Source organism: Oncorhynchus kisutch, linkage group LG22, assembly GCF_002021735.2.
Source record: "Oncorhynchus kisutch isolate 150728-3 linkage group LG22, Okis_V2, whole genome shotgun sequence".
In the NCBI taxonomy this organism is placed as follows: Eukaryota; Metazoa; Chordata; class Actinopteri; order Salmoniformes; family Salmonidae; genus Oncorhynchus; species Oncorhynchus kisutch.
The window spans coordinates 50,251,536-50,274,446 of record NC_034195.2 but is presented as its reverse complement, the minus strand read 5'-3'; the positions used below and the strand labels follow the sequence as shown (position 1 = coordinate 50,274,446).

The 22,911-nt window shown below is 44.7% G+C and overlaps 1 protein-coding gene across 1 annotated transcript in view; it reads left to right on the top strand.

Moving 5' to 3' along the window:
• Window positions 1-769: 769 nt before the first annotated feature.
• The window catches only part of LOC109867210 (5'-nucleotidase domain-containing protein 3-like), a 40,577-nt gene continuing 18,435 nt past the window's right edge, over window positions 770-22,911 (top strand). The window contains exons 1-3 of the mRNA XM_031801828.1: window positions 770-1,189; window positions 2,788-2,972; window positions 22,078-22,208. Of these exons, the coding sequence (XP_031657688.1) occupies window positions 859-1,189; window positions 2,788-2,972; window positions 22,078-22,208 (647 nt within the window). The 5' untranslated portion in view covers window positions 770-858. The remainder of the gene's footprint in view (window positions 1,190-2,787; window positions 2,973-22,077; window positions 22,209-22,911) is intronic.

The following is a 22,911-nucleotide window of genomic DNA, read 5'->3' as shown; positions in this document are numbered from 1 at the left end:
ACTTAATTATACCATGGCATTGTTGAATACTCATTTCTGATAGGCTTGATGGGCATTGTAGAGATTGCATTATTTAATCAATAATGCACAGGGGGTGTGGTATATGGCCAATACACCACGGCTAGGGGCTGTTCTCAGGCACGATGCTTAGCGGAGCTTATAACCCAGTTTATAATTCCCTTTAATGCATTTTCCTCCAAAACTCCACCTATTTGGTCAGTAGATACCTGCATTTTTCACCCTAATTTAGCTGAGACAGGTAGACAAGTTCTCTCTACAGCCCAATATTGTCCAGAGACAATTGTATTTTTTCATTATTGTTATTTTGGGCTCCTGAGTGACGCAGTGGTCTAGGACACTGCACCTCAGTGCAGGAAGCATCACTGCAGTACCTGGTTAGAATCCAGACTGCATCACATCTGGCCGTGATTGGGAGTCCCATAGGGTGGCGCACAATTGGCCGGGTTTGGCCGGGGTAGGCCGTAATTGTAAGTAAGAATTTGTTCTTAACCGACTCGCTTAGTTAAATAAAGGTTCAATTAAAAAACTATATTTTAAAAACATATTATTGATTTGTTTTCATAAATTACTCATTGTATTTTCTTGCTGTCACAATAGAGGTGGCCATTTATTAAAATGCTATATATTTGAAATGACTTTAAAATGATTTGAAATGCGGGCTTTTATTTTGAACGTCACATTACCATACAACAGTGACGTTATCATTTGTGCTGCTGGCGGAACACTAGCGCATTCTGTTTCTGTATTTATATACATAACAGCGCTGTAGCCGCATGCATTTACCCAAATCCCACGACGTAGACAGAAGCTACCGACAACCCGAAGGGAACGATATCCATGACCATGACGCCCTTGTCACTGTCATTTTCGAGTCTGTTAAAGAATAAGGATTCTCTGCAGAAGTTTTTCAATTGCTACAATGCCTTCCACGCGCAGCATGACATACCACGGTACTTCGGAAACCGAACGCCGTGGAAGAAGGCTCGGTTATGGGAGCGGAATTTCAGTGCGGTGTCCCGCAGTAGGTTCATCGGCCAAGTGTTGGCGGAACAACCCTGTGCCAAAAACTATGCGAAGGAAGCTACTATGTGTACCACTTCTGCAAGTGGCCAAGACATGACCAACTGGTTGTGGTCTATTTACAACGAAACCAAAAAACAGACCGAAGGTAGGACATGCATCTGTTGAATCCATATGGTTGAGGATGTTAAACAATAATGTCCAATCCCTAATTATTTTTATTCCTTTGAAAGAAGCTAGGCGCAACTTGTTACTCACTGTACCAGCGGTGGCATGTTAATAACAAGTAGTACCAGTTATTGTAATAAGTACTTCAAATCAAAGTGTATTTGTCACGTGCGCCGAATACAACAAGTGTAGTAAACCTTACAGTGAAATTCCGAATACAACAGGTGTAGTAGACCTCACAGTGAAATGCTGACTTACGAAGCCCCTAACCAACAATTCAGTTTAAAAAAAATACACATAATAATAATAATAATAATAACAGATAAAAGTAACAAGTAATTAAAGAGCAGCAGTGAAATAACAACTATATGCAGGGATGTACCGATACAGAGTCCATGTGCGGGGCCACCGGTTATTTGAGGTAGTATGTAGGTAGAGTTATTATGCATAGATGCCAACAGAGAGTAGCAGTGGTGTAAAGAGGGGGTGGGGGGCACTGTTATTGTACCAGTTATTGCCTGCTTCCTCTCTAGGTTTCTTCCTAGGTTTTGGTCTTTCTAGGGAGTTTTTCCTAGCCACCGTGCTTCTACACCTGCATTGCTTGCTGTTTGGGGTTTTAGGCTGGGTTTCTGTACAGCACTTTGAGATATCAGCTGATGTATGAAGGGCTTTATAAATATATTTGATTTGATTTATTGTAGGATTATTGTCGTTATTTTAACATGTACTCATTATTGTACCAGTTGGGAGACACTGGACATGTCACCTGATGGCGAGTGACCAGGACTCTCTGTGTCACACTGTGAAGCTGTTGTTGACACCGACTGAATCGACATAGACTGTGACACTGGCATGTTGTTTTGCACAGTGATAACCTACTCTCCATCTCGTTGTCTCTGGAAATGAGCCCATCGTGTGGAACATATCAAAGCAATGGGTCAGGGGTCCCCCTACTGACCGTTGTTCTACACAATACACACACCTTATATGCACATACCTACAATACACATACCTTATATGCACACACCTTATATGCACATACCTACAATACACACACCTTATGCACATACCTACAATACACACACCTTATATGCACATACCTACAATACACACACCTTATATGCACATACCTACAATACACACACCTTATATGCACATACCTTATATGCACATACCTACAATACACACACCTTATATGCACATACCTTATATGCACATACCTACAATACACATACCTTATATGCACATACCTACAATACACATACCTTATATGCAGACCTAAAATAAAAAATATATAACAAATGAATAAATATGCAGACTTTCAGGGTGCATTGGTGTTTTCATATCTCCTTTAGCTAGAAACCTATATGATAGTGTTGACAAATGATTTCAAATGCATCATAATTCATGTCACTAATCAGCAAGAGCATGACAGAGGCTTGTATTCATTTGCAGAGGGGCAATAGTATTTTTTTTTTACCTACATTGACACAACACCAATAAATCTTGAGGAAGAAATGTAAAACATGCATGTAATTCTTCTTCTTCTCCACCCTCTTGTTTTTCCTTCTCATTTAGCCCTGATCCCTGTGATATCTAAGAACAGTGTGAACCCAGACACCATCTTTGCCAACAACGAGATGAGTCTGGGTGACATCGAGATCTATGGGTTTGACTATGACTACACTCTGGCCTTCTACTCCAGACACCTCCACACCCTTATCTTTAACATCGCCAGGGATATCCTCATCCAGGAGCACAGGGTAATGTCTGTTCCTCTAGCCTGGTCCTAGATCAGATCTGTAGCAGAGGGCATTTTCATGTGACAGAGATGAAGTGGCACAACAGAGGAGCAGTAGCCTGATCCCAGATCTGTTAGTGCTGACAACTCTTATGGTAATTGTCATACGGGAAATTCCACGGTAACAGAATTATGCTTTGACTCAGATTTGTTCACTTTAAAATGTATGCCAAACAAAAAACAACATTTTAAGACGCGAGGCTGTGGTCCTTCTTCCTCTGCTCCCTATTCTGCTTCTGCAGCCGTCTCCACCCGGGCCCCTCTGCTCCCTATTCTGCTTCTGCAGCCGCCTCCACCCGGGCCCCTCTGCTCCCTATTCTGCTTCTGCAGCCGCCTCCACCCGGGCCCCTCTGCTCCCTATTCTGCTTCTGCAGCCGCCTCCACCCGGGTCCCTCTGCTCCCTATTCTGCTTCTGCAGCCGTCTCCACCCGGGCCCCTCTGCTCCCTATTCAGCTTCTGCAGCCGCCTCTACCCGGGCCCCTCTGCTCCCTATTCTGCTTCTGCAGCCGTCTCCACCCGGGCCCCTCTGCTCCCTATTCAGCTTCTGCAGCCGCCTCCACCCGGGCCCCTCTGCTCCCTATTCAGCTTCTGCAGCCGCCTCCACCCGGGCCCCTCTGCTCCCTATTCTGATTCTGCAGCCGCCTCCACCCGGGCCCCTCTGCTCCCTATTCTGCTTCTGCAGCCGTCTCCACCCGGGCCCCTCTGCTCCCTATTCAGCTTCTGCAGCCGCCTCCACCCGGGCCCCTCTGCTCCCTATTCAGCTTCTGCAGCCGTCTCCACCCGGGCCCCTCTGCTCCCTATTCTGCTTCTGCAGCCGCCTCCACTCGGGCCCCTCTGCTTCCTATTCTGCTTCTGCAGCCGCCTCCACCCGGGCCCCTCTGCTCCCTATTCAGCTTCTGCAGCCGTCTCCACCCGGGCCCCTCTGCTCCCTATTCTGCTTCTGCAGCCGCCTCCACCCGGGCCCCTCTGCTCCCTATTCAGCTTCTGCAGCCGTCTCCACCCGGGCCCCTCTGCTCCCTATTCAGCTTCTGCAGCCGCCTCCACCCGGGCCCCTCTGCTCCCTATTCTGCTTCTGCAGCCGCCTCCACCCGGGCCCCTCTGCTCCCTATTCAGCTTCTGCAGCCGTCTCCACCCGGGCCCTCTGCTCCCTATTCAGCTTCTGCAGCCGCCTCCACCCGGGCCCCTCTGCTCCCTATTCAGCTTCTGCAGCCGTCTCCACCCGGGCCCCTCTGCTATCTGTTCAGCTTCTGCAGCCGTCTCCACCCGGGCCCCTCTGCTCCCTATTCAGCTTCTGCAGCCGCCTCCACTCGGGCCCCTCTGCTCCCTATTCTGCTTCTGCAGCCGCCTCCACCCGGGCCCCTCTGCTCCCTATTCAGCTTCTGCAGCCGCCTCCACCCGGGCCCCTCTGCTCCCTATTCAGCTTCTGCAGCCGCCTCCACCCGGGCCCCTCTGCTCCCTATTCAGCTTCTGCAGCCGCCTCCACCCGGGCCCCTCTGCTCCCTATTCTGCTTCTGCAGCCGTCTCCACCCGGGCCCCTCTGCTCCCTATTCTGCTTCTGCAGCCGCCTCCACCCGGGCCCCTCTGCTCCCTATTCAGCTTCTGCAGCCGTCTCCACCCGGGCCCCTCTGCTCCCTATTCAGCTTCTGCAGCCGCCTCCACCCGGGCCCCTCTGCTCCCTATTTTGCTTCTGCAGCCGCCTCCACCCGGGCCCCTCTGCTCCCTATTCAGCTTCTGCAGCCGTCTCCACCCGGGCCCTCTGCTCCCTATTCAGCTTCTGCAGCCGCCTCCACCCGGGCCCCTCTGCTCCCTATTCAGCTTCTGCAGCCGTCTCCACCCGGGCCCCTCTGCTATCTGTTCAGCTTCTGCAGCCGTCTCCACCCGGGCCCCTCTGCTCCCTATTCAGCTTCTGCAGCCGCCTCCACTCGGGCCCCTCTGCTCCCTATTCTGCTTCTGCAGCCGCCTCCACCCGGGCCCCTCTGCTCCCTATTCAGCTTCTGCAGCCGTCTCCACCCGGGCCCCTCTGCTCCCTATTCAGCTTCTGCAGCCGCCTCCACCCGGGCCCCTCTGCTCCCTATTCTGCTTCTGCAGCCGCCTCCACCCGGGCCCCTCTGCTCCCCATTCAGCTTCTGCAGCCGTCTCCACCCGGGCCCCTCTGCTCCCTATTCAGCTTCTGCAGCCGCCTCCACCCGGGCCCCTCTGCTCCCTATTCAGCTTCTGCAGCCGTCTCCACCCGGGCCCCTCTGCTATCTGTTCAGCTTCTGCAGCCGTCTCCACCCGGGCCCCTCTGCTCCCTATTCAGCTTCTGCAGCCGCCTCCACTCGGGCCCCTCTGCTCCCTATTCTGCTTCTGCAGCCGCCTCCACCCGGGCCCCTCTGCTCCCTATTCTGCTTCTGCAGCCGCCTCCACCCGGGCCCCTCTGCTCCCTATTCAGCTTCTGCAGCCGTCTCCACCCGGGCCCCTCTGCTCCCTATTCAGCTTCTGCAGCCGCCTCCACCCGGGCCCCTCTGCTCCCTATTCTGCTTCTGCAGCCGCCTCCACCCGGGCCCCTCTGCTATCTGTTCAGCTTCTGCAGCCGTTTCCACCCGGGCCCCTCTGCTCCCCGTTCAGCTGCTGCAGCCGCCTCCACCCGGGCCCCTCTGCTCCCCATTCAGCTGCTGCAGCCATCTCCACCCGGGCCCCTCTGCTCCCCATTCAGCTGCTGCAGCCGCCTCCACCCGGGCCCCTCTGCTCCCCATTCAGCTGCTGCAGCCGTCTCCACCCGGGCCCCTCTGCTCCCCATTCAGCTGCTGCAGCCGCCTCCACCCGGGCCCCTCTAGCTACTGCCGTGACCAATGACTCGTTGCAGGCGGCTATCCAGCCGTCTTTAAAACCTCTGATCCCAGGCTACAGCATATCCTCTTCATCAGAGAGTTTCGTGGTAGCACTTACTGTGACCTGACCTGACCTCGGCCCCCTTCCTCACTGAACCACATATCTCCACCCTTATCAGTGCCTGCCACATGTTGTTGCTCTTACTTTACTCAATACATTTCAAGCTTAATTTCCTCCACCATATACATTCCTCCTACAGATCAATCAATCAATCAAATGTATTTATAAAGCCCTTTTTACATCAGCTGATGTCACAAAGTGCTGTACAGAAACCCAGCCTTAAATCAACCAAACAGCAAGCAATGCAGATGTAGAAACACGGTGGCTAGGAAAAACTCCCTAGAACCTAGGAAGAAACCTGGAGAGGAACCAGGCTCTGAGGGGTGGTCAGTCCTCTTCTGGCTGTGCCGGGTGGAGATTATAATAGTACATGGCCAAGATGTTCAAATGTTCATAGATTACCAACATTATAACAGAACATGGCCAAGATGTTCAAATGTTCATAGATTACCAACATTATAACAGAACATGGCCAAGATGTTCAAATGTTCATAGATTACCAACATTATAACAGAACATGGCCAAGATGTTCAAATGTTCATAGATTACCAACATTATAACAGAAAATGGCCAAGATGTTCAAATGTTCATAGATTACCAACATTATAACAGAACATGGCCAAGATGTTCAAATGTTCATAGATTACCAACATTAGAATAGAACATGGCCAAGATGTTCAAATGTTCATAGATTACCAACATTAGAATAGAACATGGCCAAGATGTTCAAATGTTCATAGATTACCAACATTAGAATAGAACATGGCCAAGATGTTCAAATGTTTATAGATGATCAGCAGGGTCTAATAATAATAATCACAGTGGTTGTAGAGGGTGCAACAGGTCAGCACCTCAGGAGTCAGCAGCATATCACCCTGCATCCCACTGCTGGCTTGCTTCTGAAGCTAAGCAGGGTTGGTCCTGATCAGTATCTGAATGGGAGACCACATGCTGCTGGAAGTGGTGTTGGAGGGCCAGTAGGAACCACTCTTTCCTCTGGTCTAAAAATAATAATAATATCACAATGCCCCAGGGCAGTGATTGGGGACATTGCCCTGTGTAGGGTGCTTTCTTTCGGATGGGATGTTAAACGGGTGTCCTAACTCTCTGAGGTCATTAAAGATCCCATGGTGCTTATCGTAAGAGTAGGGGTGTTAACCCCGGTGTCCTGACTAAATTCACAATCTGGCCTTCATACCATCATGGTCACCTAATCATCCCCAGCTTCTAATTGGCTCATTCATCCCCCTCCTCTCCCCTATAACTATTCCCCATGTCGTTGCTGTAAATGAGAATGTGTTCTCAGTCAAATTACCTGGTAAAATTAAAGGAGTAAATGTCAGTTGGCTTTTCATAGCCCAGCATTCAGAGTTAGAGACAGCAGGTGCGGTAGAGAGAGAGTCGAAAACTGCAGGTCAGGGACAAGGTAGCACGTTGGACAGGTCAGGGTTCCATAGCCGCAGGCATAACAGTTGAAACTGAAGCAGCAGCATGCCCAGCTGGGCTGGGGACAGCAAGAAGTCATCAGGTCAGGTAGTCCTGAGGCATGGTCACAGGGCTCAGTTCCTCTGGGAGGGGAGGGAGAGAGAATTAGAGGGAGCATACTGTTGCAGCATAAATACTGGAGGCTGTGACAGGAGGGGTCGGGAGACAGATAACCAGACTATGGCACTCAATATTTCAATAGGATACCTGATAATTAATTATATTTAAAGTTTAGGAGTCAAAACCCAGAACCCATCAATACAGATCTTATTTTGACGCACAAAATCATTCAAACGAAGTCCGATGGGTTTTCTCCTACTTTTCCCAAATATTCCCATAACATCTCCAAATGGGCACTTTCCTACATTTGACATTGGCGAGAAGCAGGCCAGGTACTTCTATGTGTGCTCCGTCAACATTAACAGGACAGAGAAACCAGACACATTCTCATTGCTCACATGGGTCGTGTAACTGATGGTTACGAAATAAACCAAAACTTGTTTCTCAGAAGTGTAGCAGGTTGTGAACTCTGCAAACATTTTCACTCCGAGAATGAGAATGCTAAATAACTGTAGTTAATGCCTTAACAGAAATGGATGTGAGTAAATGACAGTAAATTGCCTCTTTTACAAACGGTAGGCATTCATAAAAGTACATTGTGGGCCAACTTCCACCTGGCCGTGCTGCTGCTCCAGTTTCAACTGTTCTGCCTTATTATTATTCGACCATGCTGGTCATTTATGAACATTTGAACATCTTGGCCATGTTCTGTTATAATCTCCACCCAGCACAGCCAGAAGAGGACTGGCCACCTCACATAGCCTGGTTCCTCTCTAGGTTTCTTCCTAGGTTTTGGCCTTTCTAGGGAGTTTTTCCTAGCCACCGTGCTTCTACACCTGCATTGCTTGCTGTTTGGGGTTTTAGGCTGGGTTTCTGTACAGCACTTTGAGATATCAGCTGATGTACGAAGGGCTATATAATTAATTTGATTTGATTTGATTTGTATAGTCTCGGATACTATTCCACTTTGCAGGTATAGGAGGTCTGCAATTTTTTTTTTTGTGTCGCCAGAACCAGAACAACCTTGGCGACTGCCGTTGAATATATAATGAATATTCAGACACATCCAACTTTTAAATTTTTTTTAAAAGGAAGACCGATTTTATTTATTTATTTACTAGCAAGCAATGAAAACATACATTGTATAAAATAAAGTCCACACATCAAGCTGTTGTTTTACTGACGTGCTATATAGCCCCGTGCAGCTAGCAGATTGTATGTATGTATGTATGTATGTATGAAATGAAATGAAATGTGATGCCAAGCCCCCACAAAATGTAACTGAATTTAAATAATGATTGTGTCATTATACAATACATAGCCTAATTACCTACTGCATATTATGTACTGCAGAAGAAGAAAACATATATCTATATTTCAGATGTTGTTGGTACATAATTGGTCTAGCCTATACAAATTCTAGTAATCCCCTTTGATTGTGGACAGTATTATTATGCATACTGGATGGACTGGTTACCTTGTGCTACACTGCAAACTTTCTATCCATGAGTCTGGGAGAGAACCTACAGGACTAGGGGATACTGTCGGTTCATTGGGGGCCTAGGTGATACTGTCGGTTCATTGGGGGCCTAGGGGATACTGTCGGTTCATTGGGGGCCTAGGGGATACTGTCGGTTCATTGGGGGCCTAGGGGATACTGTCGGTTCATTGGGGGCCTAGGGGATACTGTCGGTTCATTGGGGGCCTAGGGGATACTGTCGGTTCATTGGGGGCCTAGTGGTTAGAGCGTTGGACTAGTGGTTAGAGTGTTTTGATTAGTGGTTAGAGCGTTGGACTAGTGGTTAGAGCGTTGGATTAGTGGTTAGAGCGTTGGACTAGTGGTTAGAGCGTTGGACTAGTGGTTAGAGCGTTGGACTAGTGGTTAGAGCGTTGGACTAGTGGTTAGAGCGTTGGACTAGTGGTTAGAGCGTTGGACTAGTGGTTAGAGCGTTGGACTAGTGGTTAGAGCGTTGGACTAGTGGTTAGAGCGTTGGACTAGTGGTTAGAGCGTTGGACTAGTGGTTAGAGCGTTGGACTAGTGGTTAGAGCGTTGGATTAGTGGTTAGAGCGTTGGACTAGTAACCGAAAGGTTGCAAGATTGAATCCCAGAGCTGACAAGGTAAAAATCTGTCGTTCTGCCCCTGAACAAGGCAGTTAACCTACTGTTCCTGGACCCTCATTGAAAATAAGAATTTGTTCTTAACTGACTTGACTAGTTAAATAAAGGTAAAGTAAAAATATTGATTGTGCAGGGATGCTTATAGAGTTGGCCTACAATTATGAGTAGCCTAGTAATTGGGCATTTTTATATTTTAATCATTAATAATTGTTTGGGCTCCCGAGTGGCGCAGCGGTCTAAGGCACTGCATCTCAGTGCTAGAGGTGTCACTACAGGCTGTATCACAACCGAACGTGATTGGGAGTCCCATAGGGCGGTGCACAATTGGCCCAGTGTCGTCCGGGTTAGGGTTTGGCCGGGGGAGGCCGTCATTGTAAATAAGAATTTGTTCTTAACTGACTTGCCTAGTTAAATAAAATAAAATAGGCTGACATATTAGCTTAAGATACATAATATCTCACCACCATATGTTTCCATCTCATCCTAGGTCTCATTCATTCCTTTCTCGAGCGCGCAGGGATAGGGGCTGTCAACTGTTGAATTAAATATGTTTTTTGGGGGTTAAAACATTTTACTATTCATGTTCCTGAACAGATTTCACTTGGTTTCCAAGATTAAGCACTGGGTAGCTGCAGGAACATGGTTGGAGAGCCCATGGCGTACAGAGCACTGGGTAGCTACAGGAACATGGTTGGAGAGCCCATGGCGTACAGAGCACTGGGTAGCTGCAGGAACATGGTTGGAGAGCCCACGATGTACAGAGCACTGGGTAGCTGCAGGAACATGGTTGGAGAGCCCACAATGTACAGAGCACTGGGTAGCTGCAGGAACATGGTTGGAGAGCCCACGATGTACAGAGCACTGGGTAGCTGCAGGAACATGGTTGGAGAGCCCACGATGTACAGAGCACTGGGTAGCTGCAGGAACATGGTTGGAGAGCCCACGATGTACAGAGCACTGGGTAGCTGCAGGAACATGGTTGGAGAGCCCATGGCGTACAGAGTTTCGACAGAATATCACCTGTCGCACAGTGAGAGGCTGCCTGCTCCTCAAACAATAGTTAAATCGTGAAGAAATGTGTTCTTATAAGCCCAGACATTTCTCTACGCAATCCCGTGTGAAAGCAGCAGAGTTTTTTTTGGGTTGTCGCTAAAAAAGAGGAGGATCCCAGCTGCGACTATTTTTATTGGTCAGCTGTTCCACTATAAAACTGGAGTAACCTACCCAGCAACCTCCATTCGCATTTTTTTTTAAGTATAACTTTTTACGTTCAACAGTCTCTTCATATGTCCACTGTCCACTCGCTCCAGGAATGGGAACGTTCAGTTATATTATTCTATACATTATTCTATACTATAATGTGTATAGAATAATAGACAGACAAGCTTATCTTGTCTGCTAAATGAACTAGCCTACAGCCTATGACAAGGTGCATGGCCAGATCACATACAATAGGCTGACTCATATTCGCTTCTCCTGAAATACGTTTTCTTCGTATCATAATGTTTCTTTAGACCTGCCTAAAATAAATAATGGATTTATTGTGGTGGTGTACACTGAGTTTACAAAACATTAAGAAGAACTCCCTAATATTGAGTTGCAGCCCCCCCCCCGGGCCAAAATTTGTTGGTGCATGGACTCTACAAGGTGTTGAAAGCGTTCCACAGGGATGCTGGGCCATGTTGACTCCAGTGCTTCCCACAGTTGTCAAATTGGCTGGATGTCCTTTGGACCATTCTTGATACACACAGGAAACTGATGTGTGAGAAACACTGCAGGAGCTTGATACAAATGGGTGTGCCTGGCACATACTACCATACCCTGTTCAAAGGCACCTAAATATTGTGTCTTGCCCATTCAACCTCTGAAATGGCACACATACACCCTCCATCTCTCCATTGTCTCAAGGCTTAATCCTTCTTTTAACCTGTCTCCTCCCCTTCATCTACACTGATTGAAGTGGATTTAACAAGGGGACATCAATAAAGGATCATAGCTTTCACCTGGATTCACCTGGTCCGTCTATGTCATGGAAAGTGCAGGTGTTCATAATGTTCTTTTTACACTCAGTGTAAATTTAGTAGATGTGGATGTTCCAAAGGCGAACATCAGCGGTTTGTATGTGTGGAGACCTGGAGATGCAAAACATGAAAGCCTGGAGATACCTTTTTTTTTTTAAGCAACAACATTAGTGGTCAATTATCGTGAGATCGGCAGTCATTTGCTTGACAATAGCCTGCTGACAAAATGTCATGACCGCCACTGCCCTATAATCATGATTGGCCTATATTTATCTGGCGATGTTCATCATTACTCATTGGCACTTTATTCTTAAGTTCTGCAAGCAATGCATGCGTATAATATAGCCTTCATTGTAGCGGCTAACGTGCCAAATCAATACCCCCGAGCTGACAAGGTACAACTCTGTCGTTCTGCCCCTGAACCCACTGTTCTTAGGCCATCATTGAAAATAAGAATTTGTTCTTAACAGACTTGCCTAGTTAAATAAAGGTAAAATAAAAAAAGATTTAAAAAAATACAGTCTAATATTATTGTCATACAGTGTATTCAGAAAGTTTTCAGACCATTTACTCAGTACTTTGTTGACTCACCTTTTGACAGGGACTACAGCCTCGAGTCCTCTGCTTGGCACACCTGTATTTGGGAAGTTTCTCCCATTCTTCTCAGCAGATCCTCTCAAGTTCTGTCAGGTTGGATGGGGAGCGTCGCTGCACAGCTATTTTCATGTCTCTCTAGAGATGTTCGATTGGGTTCAAGTCCGGGTTCTGTCTTGGCCACTCAAGGACATTCAGAGACTTGTCCCGAAGCCACTCCTGCATTGTCTTGGCTGTGGGCTTAGGGTCATTGTCCTGTTGGTAGGTGATCCTTCACTCCAGTCTGATGTCCTGAGCACTCTGTAGCAGGTTTTCATCAAGATCTCTCTGTACTTAGCTCAGTTCATCTTTCCCTCGATCCTGACTAGTCTCCCAATCCCTGCCGCTGACAAACATCCTCACAGCATGATACTGCCATGTTTCCACATGGCATTCAGTCTAAAAAGTTCAATCTTGGTTTCATCAGACCAGAAACTCTTGTTTCTCATGGTCTGAGAGTCCTTTAGGTACCTTTTGGCAAACTCCAAGCGTGCTGTCATGTGCCTTTTACTGAGGAGTGGCTTCTGTCTTGGCCACTACCATAAAGGCCTGATTGGTGGAGCGCTGCAGAGATGGTTGTCCTTCTAGAAGGTTCTCTGGAGCTATGTCAGAGTGACCATCGGGTTCTTGGTCACCTCCCTGACCAAGGCCCTTCTCCCCCGATTGTTCAGTTTGGCCGGGCGGCCAGCTCTAGGAAGAGTCTTGTTGGTTCCAAACTTCTTCCATTTAAGAATGATGGAGGGTGTTCTTGGGGATCTTTAACACGGCAGAAATCTTTTGGAACCCTTCCCCAGATCTGTGCCTCAACACAATCCTGTCTCGGAGCTCTACGGACAATTCCTTCGACCTCCAGGCTTATTTTTTTTCTCTGACATGCATTGTCAACTGTGGCACCTTATATAGAAGTTTACATACACTTAGGTTGGAGACATTAAAAACTAATTTTTCAACCACTCCACAAATGTCTTGTTAACAAACTATAGTTTTGGCAAGTCAGTAAGGACATCTACTTTGTGCATGACACAAGTAATTTTCCAACAATGTTTTACAGACAGATTATTTAACTTATAATTCACTGTATCACAATTCCAGTGGGTCAGAAGTTTACATACAGTAAGTTGACTGTGCCTTTAAACAGCTTGGAAAATTCCAGTAAATGATGGCTTTAGAAGCTTCTGATAGGCTAATTGACATAATTTGAGTCAATAGGAGGTGTACCTGTGGATGTATTTCAAGGCCTACCTTCAAACTCAGTGCCTCTTTGCTTGACATCATGGGAAAATCAAAAGAAATCAGCCAAGACCTCAGAAAATAAATTGTAGACCTCCACAAGTCTGGTTCATCCTTGGGAGCAATTTCCAAATGCCTGAAGGTACCACGTTCATCTGTACAAACAATAGTACGCAAGTATAAACACCATGGAGCCACGCAGCATGTACTGTCTCCCAGAGATGAATGTACTTTGGTGCGAAAAGTGCAAATCAACCCCAGAACAACAGCAATGGACCTTGTGAAGATGCTGGAAGAAACAGGTACCAAAGTATCTATATCCACAGCAAAACGAGTCCTATATCGACATAACCTGAAAGGCCGCTCAGCAAGGAAGAAGCCACTGCTCCAAAACCGCCATAAGAAAAGCTGCACATGGGGACAAAGATCGTACTTTTTGGAGAAAAGGACTCTGGTCTGATGAAACAAAAATAGAACTGTTTGGCCATAATGACCATCGTTATGTTTGGAGGAAAAAAGGGGAGGCTTGCAAGCCAAAGAACACCATCCCATCCATGAAGCATGCGGGTGGCAGCATCATGTTGTGAGGGTGTTTTGCTGCAGGAGGGACTGGTGCACTTCACAAAATAGATGGCATCATGAGGCAGGACAATTATGGGGATATATTGAAGGAACATCTCAAGACATCAATCAGGAAGTTAAAGCTTGGTCGCAAATGCGTCTTCCAAATGGACAATGACCCCAAGCATACTTCCAAAGTTGTGGCAAAATGGCTTAAGGACAACAAAGTCAAGGTATTGGAGTGGCCATCACAAAGCCCTGACCTCAATCCTATAGAAAATTTGTAGGCAGAACTGAAAAAGCGTGTGCGAGCAAGAAGCCTACAAACCTGACTCAGTTACACCAGCTCTGTCAGGAGGAATGGGCCAAAATTCACCCACCTTATTGTGGGAAGCTTGTGGAAGGTTACCCAAAATGTTTAACCCAAGTTAAATAATTTAAAGGCAATGCTACCAAATACTAATTGAGTGTATGTAAACTTCTGACCCACTGGGAATGTGATGAAATAAATAAAAGCTGAAATAAATCATTCTCTCTACTATTATTCTGACATTTCACATTCTTAAAATAAAGTGGTGATCCTAACTGACCTAAGACAGGGAATTTTTACTAGGATTAAATGTCAGGAATTGTGACAAACGGAGTTTAAATGTATTTGGCTAAGGTTTATGTAATCTTCCGACTTCAACTGTAGACAACCTTTTGGTAGGCCGTCATTGTAAATAAGAATTTGTTCTTAACTGACTTGCCTAGTTAAATAAAGGTGTTCTCAACTGGCCTACCTGGTTAAATAAAGGTGTTCTCAACTGGCCTACCTGGTTAAATAAAGGTGTTCTCAACTGGCCTACCTGGTTAAATAAAGGTGAAACATTTAAAAAACATTATCAAACTGAAGGTGATGACTATGGGACCAACCGTTGTTAGTTGGGTAGGATGTTAGCTTGCATAGAGAAGCATTTCCCCGAATTAGTTCAGGTAAGATGTAACCCGGTTATTAGAAACTGAAGCTCCACCTGTAACAATGAACAAAAATGATTAGAATAAAGACAAGTACATGAAATGAGCATTAATAGGCCTACAGGTGTACAGGCAGCACAACTGAAGCTGAAAGCCACAGTTCTTAATTGATAGATGAATGTCGATGGCCAGTTTGCTGCTGGGAGGCTGGAGAACATAACCATTATTCAAGGCGGAACTGATTGCAAGGACTGACTCAACATATCAAGTTATTGCAGAAGATCTTTTATTAATGAGATGAAATACAAAATGAAATGTAAATGCCTACAGTGATGAGAGTTAAAAGGCAGTAGCCGGTCTACTGAGCTCATAAAGTACGGATGAAATATATATTTTTAATTAGTCACTGGAGAATCAATTTGTCCCCATGTGTCATTTGATGAAATGACTGTGATATTGCATAAGAACCACATCCAACTTAATATCAAATACAAACAACTATGCTTACAGACTTTAGGAGCCATGTTGTCTCTGATTATTATAAAATACTAATCCATGATGGCTGGTGATGGAGTGTTGGCGTGGCCAATCAACAAGCTGCTCCTGGGTTCACTTTGGTTCCAGTCCACTCCTATATAACCATATAGCTGTGAACAGAGCAAAGGGTCTGTTTTTTTTATTTAACCTTTATTTAACCAGGTAGGCCAGTTGAGAACACCTTTATTTAACCAGGTAGGCCAGTTGAGAACACCTTTATTTAACCAGGTAGGCCAGTTGATTACAAGTTATCATTTACAATTGCGACCTGGCCAAGATAAAGCAAAGCAGTTCGACACAAACAACAACACAGAGTTACACATGGAATAAACAAACATACAATCAATAATACAGTAGAAAGTCTATATACAGCATGTGCCTATGAGGTAGGATAAGAGAGGTAAGGCAATAAATAGGCCATGGTGGTGAGGTAATTACAATATAGCAATTAAACACTGGAGTGGTAGAATGTGCAGAAGATGAATGAACAAGGAGAGATACTTGGGTGCAAAGGAGCAAGATAAATAAATACAGTATGGGGATGAGGTAGTTGGATGGGCTATTTACAGATGGGCTATGTGCAGTGATCTGTGAGCTGCTCTGACAGCTGGTGCTTAAAGCTAGTGAGGGAGGTAAGAGCAATGGGTTCCACCATGTTGGGTCCTTTACTCATTTCATGTATTAATGCTCATTTCACTGCTAGCGTGGAAGGTTCATCTGGCAACTGCACGTCCTTGGTTAACACTCAAGTTTTGCCATTTACACTTTTACTCAAGTGCCTTTTCATGTTACAACAGTGCCTGATCATCTCAAGATCCTTTAATTGAACCTTTTCTTTAAGATCTCATTACGTGTTATAGACAGTTGGCCCTCTGAGTCCAGGTTTTTACTATGTCTGCTTTCTTATCCGTCTACTTATGGAAGGTCTTCAGACTCAACATTTCTGCAGTTTGTTGCCCTTTTACAACACGGGTAAATGGTAACTCTATCGAGGGCCTCATCTCAGGAATATCAACGGCATGTCGCACACTAGGCGAAAACACTCTCTCAGGCAACACTTCTCGTTTCACTTCACGCTTTGTCACGTGCCATCTTTGCCCATTCATATTCAGTCAGCACGACTCTTCTTCATCTCAACACTTTTATTCTCAGTACTAAGCTACCTGCTACTTCCTGTTCTACAGCATCATAGCCCTCAGGTGGTTTCCCTCTGCGTTGACGTTTCGCAAGTCTTTTTTGACTGTTTTTCCATGGTTTCCTTCTAATGGCAAGTTCGCAACTTCTGTCACTTTTTTTTATTTCCTTCATGTGATTTAGGTTTTTCTGATCTGGTCTTTTAACCTGAATCACTAGAGCCTCACTCAAGCTTTTTTAAATCAGGTTCCTAGGGTACTATCATAATAGCTAGCACTTACACTGAATCTATTCTCATGCGTTATGCTAATATATATTCCTGCTTGACCTCGCTCTGATCCCCGTCATTCTCCTCTCATCTCTCTACAACCCGCATCTGTTTTCACTCATCTCCTCAAGTTACATAAAGGGGTAATATTTTACCTGGTCACTGGTCACTCGTTCAGAACTGTAGTTGCAGCCACGTTAGGATCTAATTCAACCCTCATGCTCTGCCTACACCTTATATGTTAGGCCCAAATCTATTGTCCGTCCTCTCAGCAATGGTCCTTTTTATCATAGCTTTCAAAAGTTACTTTAGTTGGCGAGTATCCATTTAAACTCATTCATATAGTCATTCATTATTACACTTTCCTCATCAAGGCACTCAGCAGGCCGCCATTCGGTCAGACACGTGTCCCTATCACTTTGTATGACTTAGTTCGACGCAAAGCCAATGTCTCATTATATCATACAGCATTACAGAGGTCCTACATACAAGCGTACGTAGCATTTTGTCTAAACACATGGCGTTCAGCCCGCCCATGTTTTAATGAAAAGTACATATAATACTTGCCATCACAGTATAAATCTCACTTTTGTTATATTTCTTTCATGTGTCTATTTGCAATGTAGATAGTCATTTTTTAAAAATCTTTAGATCCAATTGTTGTTTCGTTTCGTTGCGTCCCTTCTCCCTGGTAAGTAACTGATTATTTTGGGGTGGGTTTCGATGCCGGCGCTCCTGCGTAGGACTACCTACCTACCCGGCTTCGAGGATCTTCCCTCTGTCGTTCTTGTTCACTCAGTTAAACATGTACTAGATTGAAATGGAGTTTTAGGAAAGTTCAATCAGAAAGGCTGGTTTGAATGCTCGTTTTAACTTCATTCAGTAAGTATAACATAATTCACTCTGTTTCATATTCTACGGGAATGAATACTAATGTATCATGATAGCGTCTTTCCTATTAGACATGTTGTGAAATGTCCTTCACCTATTGACCTTATAGCCTATAAGCACGGCACGATAATGCACATTCCTCACGCTTGCTGTTCAACCTATGGGCTCACTCTTACAATTATCACTTCCTTCTCTCTTAACCAATGGGGTGTAAATCTTGCGATGTATTTATATGTTCAATTACCCATGTTTTCTCACTTGCTGTTTGGATGCCAGCAGTTGTTGCCATCCACTTCCCTACCACCACCAGCTATAATATCCTTAATGCCTGTCAACAGAACTCCTTTACCCCAGCGGGGTTGTTTGGATGCAGTTGTTGCCATCCACTTCCCTACCACCACCAGCTATAATATCCTTAATGCCTGTCAACAGAACTCCTTTACCCCAGCGGGGTTGTTTGGATGCAGTTGTTGCCATCCACTTCCCTACCACCACCAGCTATAATATCCTTAATGCCTGTCAACAGAACTCCTTTACCCCAGCGGGGTTGTTTGGATGCAGTTGTTGCCATCCACTTCCCTACCACCACCAGCTATAATATCCTTAATGCCTGTCAACAGAACTCCTTTACCCCAGCGGGGTTGTTTGGATGCAGTTGTTGCCATCCACTTCCCTACCACCACCAGCTATAATATCCTTAATGCCTGTCAACAGAACTCCTTTACCCCAGCGGGGTTGTTTGGATGCAGTTGTTGCCATCCACTTCCCTACCACCACCAGCTATAATATCCTTAATGCCTGTCAACAGAACTCCTTTACCCCAGCGGGGTTGTTTGGATGCAGTTGTTGCCATCCACTTCCCTACCACCACCAGCTATAATATCCTTAATGCCTGTCAACAGAACTCCTTTACCCCAGCGGGGTTGTTTGGATGCAGTTGTTGCCATCCACTTCCCTACCACCACCAGCTATAATATCCTTAATGCCTGTCAACAGAACTCCTTTACCCCAGCGGGGTTGTTTGGATGCAGTTGTTGCCATCCACTTCCCTACCACCACCAGCTATAATATCCTTAATGCCTGTCAACAGAACTCCTTTACCCCAGCGGGGTTGTTTGGATGCAGTTGTTGCCATCCACTTCCCTACCACCACCAGCTATAATATCCTTAATGCCTGTCAACAGAACTCCTTTACCCCAGCGGGGTTGTTTGGATGCAGTTGTTGCCATCCACTTCCCTACCACCACCAGCTATAATATCCTTAATGCCTGTCAACAGAACTCCTTTACCCCAGCGGGGTTGTTTGGATGCAGTTGTTGCCATCCACTTCCCTACCACCACCAGCTATAATATCCTTAATGCCTGTCAACAGAACTCCTTTACCCCAGCGGGGTTGTTTGGATGCAGTTGTTGCCATCCACTTCCCTACCACCACCAGCTATAATATCCTTAATGCCTGTCAACAGAACTCCTTTACCCCAGCGGGGTTGTTTGGATGCCAGCAGTACCGCATTGGGGCTATCTGCCATCACGTAATCTGGCTCCTAGGATCTTCCCTCTTGAGACGAGGCAATTCGACAGACTATTTAATCAAATGTCATATTGCATTCCATCTTTGTTCATTCAGTAAAGCCTGTACTCGATTGAATTACAGTAGGTGAAGTGGATTTACCTCCGGTAATGACATTATGGTAACAGAATTACATATACAGAAATGCATGATTATGGATATGAATATCATAAATACTTACCAGGGAGAAGGGACGCAACGAAACGACAATTGGATCTAAAGATTTTTTTAAAATGACTATCTTCATGGTGATGTATCCTAAATAGGTACACAAAGGTAGAAATATGTAATATCCTTATTTTTAATTATTCATATTTTTATTGTCCTTATTATTCTACACACGGGCTATTATTTTAATGAGCTCCGCCCCCAAACAAGTCCACATTTGGTTGTTTTCCGGACCAGACAAAATCTGAAACAATCGTAGACGTCTATGACATCACAGTAGAGTACAGTACAGTCCCCATCCTATATCTCAGATATTGTAGCTCCCTACGAGCCAGGATGCAGACTGAGATTCTCTGACAGGGCTACTGTTGACCATTCCAGTGATTTTGTCTGCCATTGTAATCCTTGGGCGAGCCGCCTAAGCATTTTTTTCAGGTCGCCTAAGTCCAAACAGTGTAAAAAAAAATAATATATATATATATATATATATATATATATATATATATACATTACCAGTCAAAAGTTTGGACACACCTACTCATTCAAGGGTTTTTCTTTATTTTTGACTATTTTCTACATTGTAGAATAATAGTGAAGACATCATAACAGTCAGTGGAAGGGAGGACAGTAGCAGGAGACATAATTATATGACTTAATTTCTCAAAAATATAGACTCTTTATTTTCATTTGACACTCAATTTGACATGCTCCTATAAACTTCACATGTTGGTGCTCATGTGTCCGTTTAGATGGAAAAGCTTATACCAAGTTTGTGTTGTATTGCCAATTCCTTGCTGGGGGGGCGAGTTTGGCATTAAAATGACCACAGGAAGTTGGCAAGACGGCACAAAACTGATCTGGGACCAGAGTCTGTTTTTCTATTCTGGTTTCCCAGATCTGTTTGTCGTGTTTTGCCAATAGGAGTTGGCAAGAAGGCACAAACATAAATAGCCAACTCCTATGGTCGTTGTCACTCAAAACTCCTATGGTCTGACATCACAACAATCATAGGAGTTGTCATGATGGCACAAACAGCTCCTATGGTCATTGGCATGCCAATTTGCCATTGAATTCTTTTGAAAATGATTTCACAAGGCCCATTTCACATGATATGCCTAAATAATTAATAACTACTAGGCTAATAAATAAAATAAAAATTTCTTCTTTTGATAGGTTAATTAAATTATCATGTTATTTCAAGTTTTCCCTTTGGAGCGCAATAGGCAGAAATGATATTATTGCAACATTTGATGTACAGTCACATTCCCTGTGGTTGTCTGAAGCATTCTATGGAGTTCACAGCTTGTCTCATCGCGATTGATATTCCCTGTAATCAATAAACATCATCTCTCTCTTTCCTTTGCGGTACCTCGAGCTGTCGTGATTACCAGATGAGCTAAACTTTTTACGAGTTGATTCGACTCCTGGCTCAGTTTGTCAGCTGTGTCATCTTAAAACCTTATGTTGAGAGTTGTTGTTGTTGTTGTTGTTGTTGTCCTAAAACATGTTTTAACGTGATTCCTAGGACCTTTTCTATGATGCTTTGTGGATACGGCCCCAGGTCGTGTTTGTGCAGTACAACCAAATCCTTTGGTCATTGGCAAGCCTAACTAGCACTGGCATAAGACTGCACTCACTGTCACATGAAAGACCACTCTGCTCCAGATGCATATTAATCAAATCATATTAACTGAAAACTGTTATATTATGTAAGTCTGTTGGACTTGACAAAGCACAGGCCATGTCTTTGTTTGTAACCTTGACAACCCCCCCCCCCCCCCCCCCATTTGATTCAACACTTGCCATATTTTTCCAAATAGAGAGAGGTTCTATTTATACTGTCAGTGTCTGTCTGTTAAAGTTAACAAATTATTTTCTAATAGTGGTGAGAAAATCATTGGAGAAAAATGAGTTAAAGTGTTTATAAAAATAAATAAATGAAGTATTCAGCCTTTTCAAGATCTTCCTCTGAGAATTGGTGTAAGTGGACTTTTTGCAAAGCCTATGTTCAAAGAACTGAGATTTGACTGAGTGTTTTAAAATCTGTGTCTTCAGTTTAGACAGTTTACATGTCCATCTCCAATAAATGGTGATAAACCATAGATCCTTGTTTCTGTTCCTCTCCAAGCTTCAGTGATAACGTCTCATGTTCTCATGGGGTGGCAGGGTAGCCTAGTGGTTAGAGCGTTGGACTAGTAACCGGAAGGTTGCAAGTTCAAATCCCCGAGCTGACAAGGTACAAAACTGTTGTTCTGCCCCTGAACAGGCAGTTAACCCACTGTTCCTAGACCAGTTAACCCACTGTTCCCCTGAACAAGGCAGTTAACCCACTGTTCCTAGACCAGTTAACCCACTGTTCCCCTGAACAAGGCAGTTAACCCACTGTTCCTAGGCCAGTTAACCCACTGTTCCTAGGCTGTCATTGAAAATGCGAAGTTGTTCTTAACTGACTTGCCTAGTTAAATAAAGGTAAAAATAAAATGTTTTTTTCTTCTGCCTTAGTACCCTGAGGGCTTGCGAGAGTACGAGTACATCCCTAACTTTGTTGTCAGAGGACTGCACTATGATGTCCAAAGGGCTTTGCTGATGAAGATAGATGCATTTCACTACATACAGCTGGGAACCGTATACAGGTGCAGTCTAGCTATTACTATGAATACATTGATTAAAGGCCTAGTGCAGTCAAAAACATGATTTCCCTTTTTTTTAAATTTTTTTATTATATATTTCCACAGTATGAGGTTGAAATAATACTATGAAATTGTGAAAGTTATGATAATGCCCTTTTAGTGTAAAATCTGTTTGAAAAGGCTGCCTGAAATTTCAGTCTGTTTTGGTGGGATGGAGTTTTGGCCTGCCTAGTTCCAAACCTCTCTGCCAATAACAGCTAGTTTTAACAGCTAGTTTTCCCCTCCCCACTCAGGCCACTCCAAGACAGTCCTAGCTAAATTCTTGCTTGAGAAATAGCTCTTTGCTAAGAAGCATTTTTTTAAATTATTTTTGACTATTTTTACTGAAAACAATCATAGTAAGGTTCATTGTTAGCTAGAAATGATTTGACATTGAGATTAAAATGGCTGCCTTGGACCTTTAAGCAATGATAATCCTCTATCTGTGTAACTGTCATGTTTATCTGTGTAACTGTCATGTTTCTCTGTGTAACTGTCATGTTTATCTGTGTAACTGTCATGTTTCTCTGTGTAACTGTCATGTTTCTCTGTGTAACTGTCATGTTTCTCTGTGTAACTGTCATGTTTCTCTGTGTAACTGTCATGTTTATCTGTGTAACTGTCATGTTTCTCTGTGTAACTGTCATTTTTATCTGTGTAACTGTCA